The 16,532-nt window shown below is 36.9% G+C and overlaps 1 protein-coding gene across 1 annotated transcript; it reads left to right on the forward strand.

Annotated features, from left to right (window-relative positions):
- The first annotated feature begins 841 nt into the window (after positions 1 to 841).
- plp1a (proteolipid protein 1a) lies at positions 842 to 13,296 on the forward strand. The gene is made up of 7 exons (XM_067392617.1): positions 842 to 897; positions 4,499 to 4,685; positions 4,912 to 5,068; positions 5,401 to 5,569; positions 9,363 to 9,436; positions 9,590 to 9,655; positions 11,968 to 13,296. The coding sequence occupies exons 1-7, from the start codon at positions 894 to 896 to the stop codon at positions 12,046 to 12,048; spliced, it is 738 nt and encodes a 245-aa protein (XP_067248718.1). The 5' UTR covers positions 842 to 893; the 3' UTR covers positions 12,049 to 13,296.
- The last annotated feature ends 3,236 nt before the right edge of the window (positions 13,297 to 16,532 follow it).

Raw genomic sequence — 16,532 nt, forward strand, 5'->3', positions numbered from 1 at the left:
CATCATTTGTGTTCTACTGAAGAAAAAAAGTCACCTACATCTTGGATGCCCTGGGGGTAAGCAGATAAACATCAAATTTTCATTTTTGGGTGAACTATCCTTTTAAGCCATTTATGACCTTACTCCGATAAAGGAAAACTGGTAAACGCGTTTACATGACCACGTGCATTGTTGGTTTATTTAGCATAATCGGGTTAAGAACGTGCATGTAAATTCACTCAATGTGATAAACGAGTTTTAGGTCAAAAGTAATCAAAATGTAGTCAGATTATATTGCCTTAAATGTGCAATGTAATGTATTACATTACTAATTACAAATTCTGTCGTGTAATTTGGAACCAGCACTGCTTCTAATCTAATGAAGGCGCTCTAAAACACTTTCACGTGTGAACATTAGAGGTCAGCAGTGAGTCGAATGTAGTCTGAATACACACAGAAGATTTTAGCTCATTAGCACTACCTTTTTCCCACAGTTATAGGCTAAAGTTTACAAACAGTCTCATGCTGAACTAAAATTTAGGTAAATAAAAATTACAAACACATTAAACTTTTAGTAAAATTAAAATTTAACACTCAGAAATTGATTTGGTCACAGAATGAGGTAAATTCTCTTCTGTTTATAACTGAGCTAAAAGTGGCCTGTAATTCTTAATCAAACACTTTGCATCTTAAAGCTGCTGATACAATGCAAATCAGAGGCACTTATTTTAAGGGAACATTTTGAAATGTTTCTGCATCATGGCCCTGTCAGTCTGCTCCTTGAACTCTGAGCCAGTCCATTGAAAAGACACATTGTTTCTTAAGGTTGGTCTTTGAGTCTGTGTTCACTGTGTAGGAGACTGTGAGAGCAGTCTGTGGCATTACACTGAAGCTCAGCACCGCTGCCTACAGACATGGGTAAGTTCAGCATTTCTACTGTTTAAAAGGGACATTTTGAGCTATTTTGTATATGATTTGAAAAATGCTACTTGTATCTTGATAAACTAGTGCACAGAAAGCTGAACAATGCATGCCAGTGATATACTTGCATATCCAATGGCTCCAAAAAGTACTACATATTTAAAAGTGTTTGAATGTCATTGCAATAGATAGCTACTAAATTCCTGCTCTTAAATTCTACCTACTTTTCTCAGAACTAATTTCTGTCCATTGTTTTAGTTCAGTGTCTATTGATCAGCTTGTGTTTTGCTGAGTTTTAGTGGATGTATGAAGTCAGTTCCTCACACAGGTGAAGATCATCACATTAACTAAAAACATAATCCAACCACAGTACTTTTTGAACAGTATATATGTCTTAAAATTTCAAAACTAATGTTAAATGTTTTGCTTGTGCTGTCTTTTTCGAAAATGAAATGGCACTTTCTTTGATATTTGGATATATTTACTGGTGCAGTTTTATTCTACTCTGAATAACTGCTGGATTTAAGACTTCAAGTTTTTATATATTATTTGACCTGTTCTGTAATAATTCAAATATATATAGTTTTTCATTAGGTTTAACCAAATTTACTACTGTTTGGGGTCTGTAAGAAGAGTTATTTTTGAGTCTCTTCTGCTCACCAAGGCTGCATTTATTTGATCAAATATAGTAATGTAGTGAAATACTTTTAACATAAAATGCAATTTATTCCTGTAATCAAAGATGTATTTTCAGCATCATTTGTCCAGTCTTCAGTGTCACATGATCTATCAGAAATCATTTTATTATGCTGACTTGCTGCTTAAGAAACATTTCTGATTATCATCAATGTTGAGAACAGTTGTGCTGCTTCATATTGCAATTATTTAAATGTCTCACTGCTAAAAGTTTTGTAATATGGTACTGCTGAGTCAGTGTTGCCAACTGCTTTCAGTTGAAAGTAGCTAAATCTGATCCCTAAATTACTAGATGATGTCATAATGGTGATTTCACTGATATAAACCAGTGAATGAGATAAGAATCTAGATAATGTTTGTCCAAGAAGTTGCTAGATTTGTCACTAGGCTTTTGAAAAAAGTCTCAAAAGGGACGAGGGGGTCACTAAATCTAGTGACAAAATAGCTAAATTGGCAACACTGTGCTGAGTCACAAAGTATTTAATTAAAAATGTTTTATTGCCCATGATCATGAAATAATATTTCAAATAATGATGTAAATGAAACAACCAAAAATAAAACCGATATTCCTCTGTTTATAAATAAAACAACGTGCGTGACCCCAAGTGGGCTTTTAACCATCGGCATTCTGCCGATGCTCGCGCGCACTATCACCCCCAGCTCCATCCCAAATCTTCCCCCCTCTGTATTCAATCTGGTTCCTCCCCTTTACTCATTTCAGTCAGTCTGTTGGGGGCTGAGGTGGCACCGGCTCTTTGTTTGCTTGTCATTGCTGGCCCTTGTGTGGCATCGAGACAAAGGCTATTGTCAGTGCAGCCACAAAAAGAGACACTCTGGCTCTTGGTCCTCCTTATTTTCTCACACTCCACATGCCGTGGTACAGACCAGCTCCGTCACCCACCCCCACACCAGCACATGATACGGATGGAAGAAGAATGCCCACTTACACTTATCCGCACAGACTCACGCTCTTAGCTGCAGCTGCTGCTTTGTTGCGAAGGAACGTCGCAGTGTTTCAGATTTGGCACATGTGAATGGATTGTGAATAGATGTCTATGACAGTATGAGCTTATTATTGTTTTGGATTTGAATGAGCACTGTTTGCAGTGTATATTATTAGTGTATATTATTTACTACACCAAGGTTGAATTCTTAGGGTTTGTTCAAATCACTTACTCTAAACAATAGTATGGATGCTTCAGTTAGGCATTACTACTAATGACACAAACCTAACAACACTGTGGAGTCTAATAGGCTATATTTTTTTTTTAGCACCAGTGCTCCAGAAATGTCTCCAGAAAGGTTACACTTTTGCTATATTCAATACAAGTTGTATTTGTATGGTGCTTTTAACAATACATTGTTTTAAAGCAGCTTTACAAAAATGCATGTTTCGCTGATGTCGTTTGGCTCTAATGAATCTGGCATTAAATCAAAAAAATGCATCATTGGTGAGGTGTTGGAGATAACCTTGAAAATAATCAGACTCATATGATTTCCATCCTTCTCTAGCAACAAAATAATATCATATAACAATAATATATTGCGCTAAGTTAGTAGCTGTCATTCAGTTAAACAGTTGAAATTAGGCTGTCTTTCAACGCATTATTGAAGCAGTAAAAACAAATTGCGATCAAATTGATTTACAGTATAATATAATGGCAGTCTTCTAAGTCCATATATTGTTGGTGTCATCGGCAGTCATCACAAGTGAGGCTGGATCAAACTGGAGCTGGTGAAGTAACTGTGGCTGGGATGGACAAAAAAAAGGATGGGATTTCATCAGATTTGTCTTTAAAGGATTAGTTCACCCAAAAATGAAAATGTCATTAATTACTAACCCTCATGTCGTTCCACACCAGTCCTTCGTTCATCTTCGGAACGCAAATTAAGATATTTTTGATCAAATCCAATGGCTCAGTAAGGCCTGCATCGTCAGCAATAACACTCCCTTTTTCAATGCCCATAAAGCTACTAAAAACATATTTAAAACGGTTCATGTGACTACAGTGGTTCAGCCTTAATATTATAAAGTGACAAGAATACTTTTTGTGCACCAAAAATAAAAAAATAGTGACTTTATTCCAAAATATTTTTGAATGAAGCTTTGAAGCTTTACGAATCATTTGTTTCGAATCAGTGGTTCAGAGTGCCAAAATCCCATGATTCCAAAAACGAGGCTTCGTTACGTCAAAAGTGTTTTGAAACTTCAACAGTTCACGTGACTTTGGCAGTTTGATGCGTGCTTCGAACCACTGATTCGAAATAAATGATTCGTAAAGCTTCGAAACTCCATGAAGCAGTGTTTTGAAATCACCCATCACTAGATATTGTTTAGTAAAGCTGCTATTTTGTTGTTTTTGCCGCACAAAAGGTTGAACCACTGTAGTCACATGAACTGTTTTAAATATGGTTTTAGTAGCTTTATGGGCATTGAAAAGAGGAATGTTATAGCTGGTGATGCAGGCCTTACTGAGCCATTGGATTTTATCAAAAATATCTTAATTTGTGTTCCGAAGATGAACGGAGGTCTTACGGGTGTGGAATGAGAGTAATTAATGACAGAACTTTCATTTTTGAGTGAACTAACCCTTTAATACACTGTTAATATGGGTAATTTAGACATTTCTAGAAGAAATACATAATATTTTAACGTAACAATGGAAACTAATCTTGTGTTTACAAGTAATATTTCCAAGGGGGCACCTTGTATAAGGAAAACAGTAGAGGACCTAACATAGTTCCTTGCAGCACTTGCATAATTTACTGGTGTTATATTAGTTGGTTCCTCATTTGAACAGATGAGGAGAATATGATGTGTGAAGGTCTAAATGTGTGATAAGGTAAACCATCTGAAAATGACATAAACTGACCCTTCATATGCCTTTGTTATTAATCTCAGGTTGTTATGAATGCTGTATGCGCTGTCTGGGAGGAGTGCCATACGTCTCTCTAGTGGCCACTCTACTGTGTTTCTCTGGCATTGCTCTGTTCTGTGGCTGTGGACATCAGGCCCTTACAGAGAGCGAAAGACTCATCGAGACTTATTTCACCCGTGACCATCAAGACTACATCACCCTAGCGTACCTGTGCGTGCCAGTTCTAATCAGTCTGTTTCAGTTTTACATCAATTTATTTGCTTTTAATAAAAAGCTTCACAATAAAAATTAAATGAAAATGGAAGTTTGATTAAAGCATTTTAAGGTGTCAAAAGTAATTTTGAAGCAGCAGCCCATATTTTAATGCGCGGAATGATCAGGCATTTTAACATCTTTTTATTGAGAACATGTCTTTTTTTCTTTCTCTCTCTTGTAGTATTGAGTATTTTCAGTACATTATCTATGGCCTGGCCTCCTTCTTCTTCTTGTACTGTATAGTCCTGCTGGCTGAAGGCTTTTACACCACCAGTGCAGTTCGGCAGTCGTTTGGAGAATTTCGCAGTACAGTTTGTGGTCGCTGTCTCAGTACAACGGTGAGTCATTAACCGTATAGTAGGTTTCAGTAGTAGGTTTCAGTTTACGTTGGCTATTTTCCAAAATGTCGCACCCTCGTGTTGTTACAGAAACACATATGCTTTACTTTCTTCCTGTAAGCAAAATGAGAAATTTTGAAGAATTTCCACACAATGAACCCGTATGAGGCTGTATGATAGAGGCTATGGTACAGCTTTCATATCTCATTTACACTTCTGTATATTCAAAATTGTATATTTATCACTTGAATAAGCATAAGTGCAAATTTTTCATTTCAACTATTGATTTAAAATAAAATGCATCAAAACATTTGTATGCATTCCTCCCACAGTTCATCGTGATCACATATGTCCTGGTTGTAGTCTGGTTGCTGGTGTTCTCCCTCTCTGCGATTCCTGTCTATTTCTTCTACAACATGGCAAACACCTGTCACACTATCCACATCCTCTCTGAAACACCCTCCAGCATCAACCAGCTGTGCATTGATGCCAGACAGTATGGTAATGACCCTGCAATACATTCATCTGATCTATCTTTCAACAGCTTAACACATTTGATATTGCAGCTCTATAACAACTATTAAAGTCCTGTTGATGTGCCAGTCTTTTGATGTGCCTTGATGTTCAGATATTCTCCAGAGAGAAGTAGTACATGCATACAAACACTTGATTTCACATGTGGTTGTATTCCGAAATGTGTCAGATCACTTAATTCAAGTGCATTGCCATGAGGTGTTATTTTGTGCATTAGCCAAGTCACCTTTATTTATACAGCACTTTTTACAATGCAGATTGTTTCAAAACAGCTTTACAATGAAAGCAGGAGCATAATATTGGCTGCACAGCAGCTCTAGAAGAAAATAGTGTCATTGTTCAGCTTGAGTAAGTTCAGTATTGATTCATTTCCATTGTAAAAATCATTAGTTATTAATTTAGGTCATTTATCTATACAGCAGCTCTGGAGAAAACAGTGATGTCATTATCCAGCTCAGTTTAGTTGACATCTAATGGCGTCAATGCAGGTAGATCAGTAATATCGTTGAATATAAAGTGTCCCCGACTAAGCAAGCCAGAGGCAACAGCAGCAAGGAACCCAAACTCCATCAGGTGACAAAATGGAGAAAAAACCTTGGGAGAAACCAGGCTCAGTCGGGGGGGCCAGTGCAGGAACAGTGCATGATTTACAATTCAGGCAGCATTATAGGTCATAAATTAGATTGGATTGGAACATTCAAAATATTTAATCCAGCTCCATCTAGTTGAAGATTGGATTCATCATGTCGGTATGGAGACGGGTTTATTGAGGATCTGTGCCACTGGCTGTTGTGTCGATGAGGCCTTCTCATGGGAAGATTCCGGCTCCGGCTGACCTAATTTATGACCTAACAATCATTTAACTGATATGAAAACAGAAATTGATAATGTGTTATGTGTATGCCAGGGTTAAAGAGATACGTTTTTAGTCTAGATTTAAACTGAGAGTGCCTGTTTCCCAAACAATATTAGGAAGAATGTTCCAAAGTTTAGGTGCTAAATAGGAAAAGGATGTAGCGCCTGCAGTTGATTTTGATATTCTAGGTATTATCAACTGGTTCAGAATTTTGAGATTGCAATAGACGTGAAGGACTATATAGAGTGCCCCAGGGATGACGCGTTTTTGTAGGCAAAACCCGGAAGCGAGTTAGCATTTTAGGAGTTCCTGTTCCAACGCCGTCAAGTCTATGGGTTTTTTGAATGGGTTTTTGCTAAATCGCCTGAAATAAGGTCTGTGGTTAACAAAGCCTCTAAATACTTTCACGTTTTGATCTATGACATAAAACACACCAGTTATAACCCACTTCTGTTTTTTTAAACTTTTACTGTGTCTTCAAATCAGCGGTTGCTAACAAATTGCTAAAAGGGACTACTTCCTTTGGTGGGGACTTTAGACGTCATCATTAAAAACGGGACATTTGGACAGCATTTCTCATGAAAAAGTGGAAAAGTATTCATAACAGCACAGATCATAATCAGCGAGCATGTTTTTAAATAGAGTTGTTTTTTAAATACAGTTTGAGGAAGCTTGGGTGACGACGTTGATCCGCGACCATGGTGTGCTGTAGTCCGTTTATAGCCTACTGTTAGCCTTTTATATCTGACGACTTTATTTAGGCTTCAAAATCTATAAATGTTGTGTTAACTTGTAAAGATTATCTTGATAGAAAAAACGTGTAAGTGTCATAACCCTTTGTTAAACACAGCTTATTTTCTGCAATTTTCCAAAAGTCTATGGGAAAAATGAATAGGCTTTCGATCGAGGGAACCCGTGCGCCGCTAACTTCCGGGTTGGCCTACAAAACTGCGTCATCCCTGGGGCACTCTATTGCATTAAGAGCTCGCTCTAGTACTGGGGAGCTAAACCATTTAGTGCTTTGTAAGTAATTAGCAAGATTTTATTCATCTGTTTTATATCTGTTTTTTATTCGTTTAATATAAATTAAATGTTTACCCTTAAATGGGTTCGGGAGGCTTTACTAATTCGGGGAACAGACACAGTATCTATGTGATGATATCTAGGTGAAAGAGTCTCTGTGTTGGGATTTATCTGACTTCTGTGATATGAGACAGTCAGTGGACGGTTGGTTTATCCAATTTGTCTGCTTCCTGACCCTAGGCCCCCTCAGCTCTAAGACTGTATGTACCATATTACTAGAAAGAAGAGTGGCACCATCCTAGGAGGGATGAATACCATCTCTTTTCAACAGATCAGGTCTGCCCCAAAAACTTTTCCAATTGTCTGTGAACACTATATTATTCTGCAGACACCACTTAGACAGCCAGCCATTGAGTGATGATAGTCTGCTAATTATCTCATCACTCCGGCGAACAGGGAGGTGGCAAGAGCAAATTACAGTGTCTGACATCATACTTCCGAGTTCACACACCTCTTTAATGTTAATTTAAGTGATCTCTCTGTCTGGCGAAGTTGGACATCATTAGTGCTGATGTGAATAATAATGTTAAAGTATCTACAGTTAATATTAGCCTGCACTTTTAAATTTGTTTTGTTTTTTTGTTTTAAATTTGTTTCAGACTCTCTCGTTCCCATTAAACATGTGACTATGGTGGCTGGTGTCTCTATTTTCACATTCCATGCAATAGAATTGCCAATAACAAGGGCACTGGAAACAGGATTCTCAGTGGGGGCATCACTGAGCAGAGAGAACTTGTTTGATGTTCTAATCGGAATGGAACAGCGGCGTTTTGTCCCGCAACTCTGCCGTTTAGCAGTCACCTGATTGCCCTGTTGCATGGGCTCTACAGCTGGAACCGAACAAATGTACGGGGTTCACTAAGCTAGTCGCATCCAAAACAGTATCTAAAGCCCTTGCATTCTTACTGACCTCAATTAAAGTTTGGATGAGTGTCTCTAATTCTGAAATCTTCTCCGTCAGTTTGTCTGTTTCCCTGCATTCATGACATGTAAAAACCCTCGTCGCTGACAAGTTAACAGAGGTGGCGATTTAAAAACTAGCGATTTCAGATTAATGTGATAGGCAGTATAAGAAAATATCAGATATATGGTGATGAGTAAGTTATATTTAGCAATATAAACAAGGAACGATAGTAAATAGAGATTCAAAATAAAGCTATAGGGAGCTACAGACACAAATCACTCAGCAGCGAGGCAGACAGGAGCAATCGATCAGGCAGCCTATGAGTCTATAGGTGTCTTTTTTTTTTCTTACATTTGTTAAACTCTGGAAAGCTCAATGCCGACTAAATTTCCACCGTTCTTCTGTAAATTAGAATGTGAAAAGAATTGTGGGTTATTGGAGGAGGTGAAGGATATGCTTAATGCATCCTTAAAAAAGCACAGATTGAAGGATTCACTCACCTTTTTTCAAGATTTAAGGTGGAAAATATGTTATTACTATTTTTTTTTTTTTAGTAGGCTACTCAATTGAAATTTTTTGGGTCATTAAATTTCTTGTAAAAAGTAAAATGGTTCATAACCATAAGAAACCAAATACACCAATAATAAACCAAAGTAGATTTTTTAAAGATTTGTTCTTTATCATGGGCATTATTATTTGTCATTGACCCACGTGTGTACAATGTGATGAATGGCACACTTGAATTGCGCTTTGTTCGAAATTGAGTGTCTGCATTCATTTCTGGTCTTAGAATCAATGTTAAACTCTGTTCTGTTAACGTGGTGTTATTTATACTGACACAGATCTCAATAAAACATCATTGTGCCTTGATCTTTTTCATGGCGTTACACAGTGTTTTTTGTTTTGGTCTCTCTAAGGTTTACTTCCATGGAACGCAGTGCCAGGAAAGGCTTGTGGGATGACCCTGTCTAATGTGTGCAAGACAAGAGAGGTAAGACATGGCCCCGGGCAGTGTGCGATTCAATATCATCCCTTAATTCATCAGAAAACCTTCTTCAAAGCCTTGTCAAATCCAAAGCTAAGATCAAACATTGAGGCTGTGCAGTGAGTGTTCATTATGTCATGTTTCGGACTTGTTTTTCAGTTTTTCTTGACCTATGATCTCTACATCGCTGCCTTCGCTGGAGCGGGAATGACAGTCTTGGCTCTGGTGAGTGTGCAGAACAGAACACAATTACAGTGTGTTTTCATGACGCCATACACGTAGGTGTCAAGGAATTCTGTTCCTGCATTTATTAAAGGGCTGGCTGTGATTTATTGTTCTCTGTTGTTGTTAGAAATGACTTGGATGATTGTGAGAATTCTGTTTTTAGGCTTATTTTGCGTTTGGAGGGAGTTTTCAGCACTGTGAAAATGTCATGACAATACATGTGACTTTCTGAGGTGTCTGACATTTGAGCTGCTGCTGAGCAACAGCAGTAGCACTTTCTTAAAGAGTACAAAGTGATTTTTATTAAATTAATCTAAATTTCTCAGAACTCCCACAACCTCATATCAACTCTCTAGCAAAAGCTCAAAAGACCTTAGCAACACATTTGCAGTGGCAAAAAAAAAAAAAATCAAGTGGCTCTGTGGTCTACCAAAAAAAAAAAAAAAAAAAAAAAACTTGTGATCACATGCAAACAAAGTGATAAAAACACTCACAATCACATAGCAACACCATAGTAACCCCACAACAACGTGGTAAAAACTACCAATAGTAAAAACTATTATATATTAGTGGTGGGCATAGATTAATTTTTTTAATCTAGATTAGTCTCACTGTAATCTTGGAATTAATCTAGATCAATCTAGATTAAAATGGCTCATTTGAATTCTGCCGAAAACATTCAGAATATGTGTGCTACCCAAATAATGACTAAAAGTAATCTGCCATTTTGTACGACAAAGCAGTCAGGAGTTAGAAGATGGAGTTAAACTTGAAAAAATGTGTATATTGACATCTTTCCGCATTTGAAACAACATTGATTCTCATGTTCATTCATGTTTATTTGATGTTATAAATGGACTCGTAGTAAGAGATGATCGGTTTACGAGCCTCTTTAGCTGAGGCTATTACACTCTATTAGACATTTGTATGAATATCTATATCATTAGACTTAAGCAGATTATTTTCATAGGATTTTGTTTATCATTAAAGGATTATTTCACTTCAGAATTAAAATTTCCTGATCATTTACTCACCCCATGTCATCCAAGATGTTAAGAATTTAAGGTTTTTGAGGGAAACATTCCAGAATTTTTCTCCACATAGTGGACTTCACTGGGGTACAGCGGGTTGAAGGTCTAAATTGCAGTTTCAGTGCAGTTTTAAAGGGTTCTACACAATCCCAGCCGAGGAATAAGGGTCTTATCTAGCGAAATGATTTTGAAAATGGTAATTTTCAAAAAAAAAAAAGATATACTTTTTTTTTTTTTTTTTTTTTACCACAAATGCTCATCTTGCAGTGCTCTGTGATGCACCACACATTATGTAATCACTTTGGAAAGGTCATGTGTGACGTAGGCAGAAGTACCGTGGTAGGGCAAAAAACTCCATCTCATTTTCTCCCCCAACTTCAAAATCATTCGACATCATTGTTTTACCTTTATTTGTAAAGGGAGTTTGACTTAATCTTTGACGTTCGCTTTGTAGACACTGGATCGGTACTTCTGCCTACGTCACGCGTGACCTTTCCAACGTGATTACATAATGCGTGGCACATTGCATAGCTAGTGCAAGACGAGCATTTGTGGTCAAAAAGTATGTACTTTTTTTTTTTAGAAAATGGTTGATTGTTCCGCTAGACAAGACTGTTATTCCTCAACTGGGATTGTGTAGAGCCCTTTGAAGCTGCATTGAAACTGCAGTTTGGTTCTTCAACCTGTTGTACGCCGGTGAATTCAACTATATGGAGAAAAATCCTGGAATGTTTTCCTCAAAAACCTTAATTTCTTTTCGACTAAAGAAAGAAAGACGAACATCTTGGATGACATGGGGTAAGTAAATTATCAGGAAATTTTAATTCTGAAGTAAACTAATCCTTTAACACAACAAGGCGAAGGCGTTAGCTAACACGACAATAATTTGTGTTTTATTCAAATGAAAGTCACAAAATGCTAAACAATGCAGGTGAACTAATCTAGGGCTGTGACTTAACAATTATGTTGGTAATCGAGTAATTATCGATTAATTTTACGATTAATCTGATACTTTTTTGTGGTAATAAAAATAGAATAAATAATAGCCTTTTAAAATGACTAAAAATTGCATATAAAGTATCAAAATAAAGTATATTAGCAACCTCATAATGTGGTTAAAAGAAACACTCTGAACACCAGTAAAAGCATAGCTACACCTTGGAAGCCATCTATTACTCCCTGTAGCATTGTGGGTTGGGTTTTGCACAGTCAAACGCCACAGTTTTGTCACTGGGTCATATTCATATTTATTACCTTATGTTTCTGTCTTTCTCTCTTCAGCTCACATATACTGTGTCCACCACCTATAACTTTGCAGTTCTACGGTATCTGGGGAGGAAAGGCATCAGTCCGCGGTGTTAACATCTCTTCTGTCCTGGTGTTCACGGTGTCCTTCTACCCTCAATAACAGCACCATATTGGAGCGCTTTAGAGTTTCTCATCTCTTGCTTTTCCACAACCCGGTTTCCTGACTGTCTTTTAAATTCTTGGATGTAAAGGTTTACATTCTGGAATCTTTTCTCCAAACTATCTTTCATCTAATTTTTCCACCTATACCCCTCCTGTCCACCAGGGGAAGTATTCTGCCTTCAAGTCCTCTGGGATATTATAACTGTGCTAATGTAACAAAACGGACAGTTTTAGGTGTGCAAAGGATCTATGTATTTTATCTGTGTATTTCATCATTCTTGTGTCTCCACAAAGAATGACGGCAGTTGTGGTTTGGTCACAGTTGCCTCATAAACCGGCTAAACGAGTAGTGTTTTCAAGCCAGGTTTACCAATATTCTTCTTCAGCAGTACACAACTAAACTGTACAGTCAACATTCATAATGAGAACCTAATTACACACCACTGTGCGCTTATCTTGATCATCAGGGTTGCCAAGTCTGTGGTTTTCCTCTGGAATGAGGCTACATTTAAACTGTTGTCACAAGTTTATTTGATTGAAATGCCTGTATTGAGATATTGCACATTCTACCAATGATAAAACTGATAGATGATGAGTTTTGTGAGGAAGGGCACTAGTAAGAAGCCTTTGAGCTCCTGTGAGCTCATTTATAAAAAGTTGAAATTGTGTATATAATGCATAACACTGACTGTAAAATGTGTATTTTAGGTATGGGGTGGCATATTTTGAGTTTTGATTATTTGGCAGTGGATAATCGGGCTAGTTTTGTTACACAGACCTGGCAACCCTGACGATTGAAGGCAGCTATAAGTATTTGATTCTATTTTTATTATTTTGTTGTTGTTGTTGTTTTTGTTTTTAAGATTTGATACTATAGACCAAAGATATATATACATAGATGCCTCATATACATAAGCCAACCACCATATTGGAATGGTCAAAGTCAGTCCGTGAACATTTGAGAGCAAGCTAATCGAGCATCTGCAACCGTAGTTAGATGCATGTATGAATATCTATCTGCAGTAGACTTCAGCAGATGACTTTCGTAAACTAACACAATACAACAAGATGGTGTCAGCTAACACATTAAAAAGGTAAAAGCCATAGTAAAAGTAACCATAGTAACCATAGTAAAAGTAAAAAAATTAAAAAGTACCTTAGTAAAAACCTGTGATATTGAGTTAATACTACAGAAGAGGATTAGGGCCAAGCAGTAATAAAAAAATAAAACCATCTCGAGTTGTTAAATTTCGAGAAAAAAGTCTAAATAAAATGTTGAGAATAAACTCGTTAAAATACGAGAAAAAAAAATATTAAATTTCGAGAAAAAAGTTGAGATAAAATGTTGAGAATAAATTCATTAAATTGCAAGAAAAAAGTCGTTAAATTACGAGAACAAATTTGTTCAATTATGAGAAAAATGTCATTAAATTTCGAGAGAAAAGTCTAGATAAAATGTTGAGAATAAACAAAATTATGATAAAAAAGTCGTTAAATTATGAGAACAAATTCATAATTTAACAAATTTGTTCTCGTATTTAAACGACTTTTCTCGTAATTTAATGACTTTATTCCCAACATTTTATCTCGACTTTTTTCTTGAAATTTAACAACTTTAATCTCTCGATGGTTTTATTTTTTTATTATTGCTTGGCCCTAATCCTCTTCCGTATAATACATATAAAAACACAAACCAACACATTCTCACCTGTTAAATGTTATCCCATTTCACAACCAGAAGCTGTTGTGGCATCATTCTTACTGTGAGTGACGACACGCTGACCGTTCCAAGATGGTGGGAGTGCTGATGTGTCTGGAGCTGGAGCGGTGGCATCTACGTATAGATATCGATGGCATAGACCTTATGTGCCAGAGAAAGAAGCGCGCAGCCATCGTTACGATATTGTTTTCCAACTTCTGTTTTTGCGATAGCTCTGTATATTTCTTTGGCATTAGTCTTGAAGAGTAATTAGCTGGTGAAATGGTTATTTATCACAAGCATTGTTATCACGCAGCACTGAAAAGGGGCAGGGCTATATAATGTCTACTAGCAGGATAGTTTGATTGTTTTTTTTTTTTAAATATTTGTTTAGTTAGTATATGAATCCATTTGAGACTGTCTGTTGGTCTATCCATAATTTAAGTTACTTAATTGGACAAAATCTATACTTGTTTTAGAAAATTAAAACTAAATGGTTACACTTTATTTTGAGGTTTCAGTGTTACAGTGTAATTATACATTTAAAGGTGCAATATGTAAGAATTTTGCAGTAAAATATCCAAAAACCACTATGCCAGTGTTATATATTTTGTCCACTTGAGTACTTAAAATATCCCAAATGTTTCCAACTATTTGTAAATCGTGAGAAAATTGTAATTTTAACCAAGGCTCCGGGACGTGTGAGGAGTCGCCTGTCAATTGCGTCATACCCGCGTTACCCTCGGTTTCCGGTTTTATTTTGTAGAAGACTCTTTAATATATCCATGTTTTAATAGACAAGGGAACAACTGTTTTGATACATTTATAGACAGAAAACTAATTATTGTTATATAGCTCAACACGTTTAGTCTAATTGTTTAAATCTAATTTTCTTGATTTTTCTGTGAGTACCGTGCTTTACCATGCCTCAGAGAAAAACACTATTTTGTGAAGTAGCTAACATAGCATAATCAGATGCAGCTTTATTTTTAGTAACAGTAATACAGCATTTTCTTCATCATACAATACGTTTTAAAATGATTGCATGCCATTTATCAACACAAGCCATCCAAAATATATTTAATATATATTAAAATCGATCTATCTTACTGCAGTGTGCAACAGTGTCTCACAGCAGTCGCCGAGTGAATGCACAGAGTAACCTTATAACATTATTTCAACACACTCAAATGTATCTAATATGATAAACAAAGCTGCGTTACCTCCATACATACTCATGACCGGAAAAGCGGAAGCGGCGCCGGCGACTGTGTCATAATAAAAGTTCTGCTGCTCGTGAGGCGTGTGTTGATCAATCGCTCCAGCTCCTCGTTCAGCTCCCACAACACTCGCTCCTGCTCTGCTTCACACTACAGTAACGTTAATAATCGCATCCATGAACATGATTTCTTCCCGAGTTCCATCCCAATTCTTTTGCACCGGCCGTTGAGGTGAAGACCACATGTCCCAAGATTTCGCGCTCAAACTTGCCATCATCAAGCTACGCCTTTGTTTTGAATAGGCCTCTAGCGACCTCTAGCGGACAGAAATCTTACATACTGCACCTTTAAGTACCGAGTATTACTATTAATCAACTACATGTACTTACAATAGGGTAGGATCAGGGTTAGTTGTTTGCAGTTATGCAAAATTTACTGCTATCACTACAGTAAGTACATGTAACAAGGACACTGTAAAATAAAGTGTTAGGCCTACCAACAAAACCATTGGGTAGTAATAACACAAGATTTTGAGATCCTTAAAAAAAAACTCTTGTCATGGTTGTGATGGCTGGTTTCCATAGTGACCATCCCTCACATCTGGTTGCCATGGAGAGAGAGACAGCAATGTGTGCAGTTTTCTTGTGACCCCAGCACTTTTTTTCTCACAGCCTCTTGAAAGGACTGAGAAAAGCCTAAACAATGGACCAGCCCCTCTTTGTTGGAGGAAAGCCCCACCACAAACCCATGCTAGGGGTCAGTTTACGCGTCAGAAGATATCGCCTACTGACAAAGAGGCTTCTGGGACTTTTCAGCTGCTTGAATAAAAGCCTTTCTGTGACCAGTGCATGATGGGGCTAATAATGTTTGTGCAGGTATTTTGCTGCAGAGGGTGTCGTTGCTAATAGTGTTTCATGGCTGGGATGATTCACTCAAAATTGAGAGCAATAATGTAGAAAACAAAAATGAAAAAAGCAGCTGTACTTTTCAGCTGTAGCTTAATTTTGTCCATTTTCTGTAGATGCTTTTTTTTTCATAACAAAAGTTTATCAATTTAGGGTTTAATTTGGTCCTGAACATTTTTTTTTTATAATGAAAGTCTTTGATCCTGACACGTTGGCTGCTTGATCGCCACCTAGTGTTTTTTAGATTTTAGTGTAGATTTAAAGCAGTAGTTCACCTAAATAGTTCACAAATGAAAACTGTTATCAGTAAATTACCCTCATGTCGTTTCAAACCCGTATCACCTCTCAAAAAAAAAAAAAAAGACAGAATGTAAGTATGTAACTTGTGCACTATATTTAAGTCACATGACTGAAATAAAAAATGGCTTTCTTATTGCCCTTAAAAAATTTGCCCTTCAACATGGCTTTTAAATCTCATTTGTGCTTCACTTTACATTTGGCATCATTGATGACAAACCTGACGCGATGCATCATAGAAGACATGAAATTGTCTTCTTTCGCTGTATGAAAAAGAGCAGCGAGAACATTCTTCGAAATGTCTCCTTTTGTGTT

Source organism: Chanodichthys erythropterus, chromosome 1 (genome assembly GCF_024489055.1).
Source record: "Chanodichthys erythropterus isolate Z2021 chromosome 1, ASM2448905v1, whole genome shotgun sequence".
NCBI lineage: Eukaryota > Metazoa > Chordata > Actinopteri > Cypriniformes > Xenocyprididae > Chanodichthys > Chanodichthys erythropterus.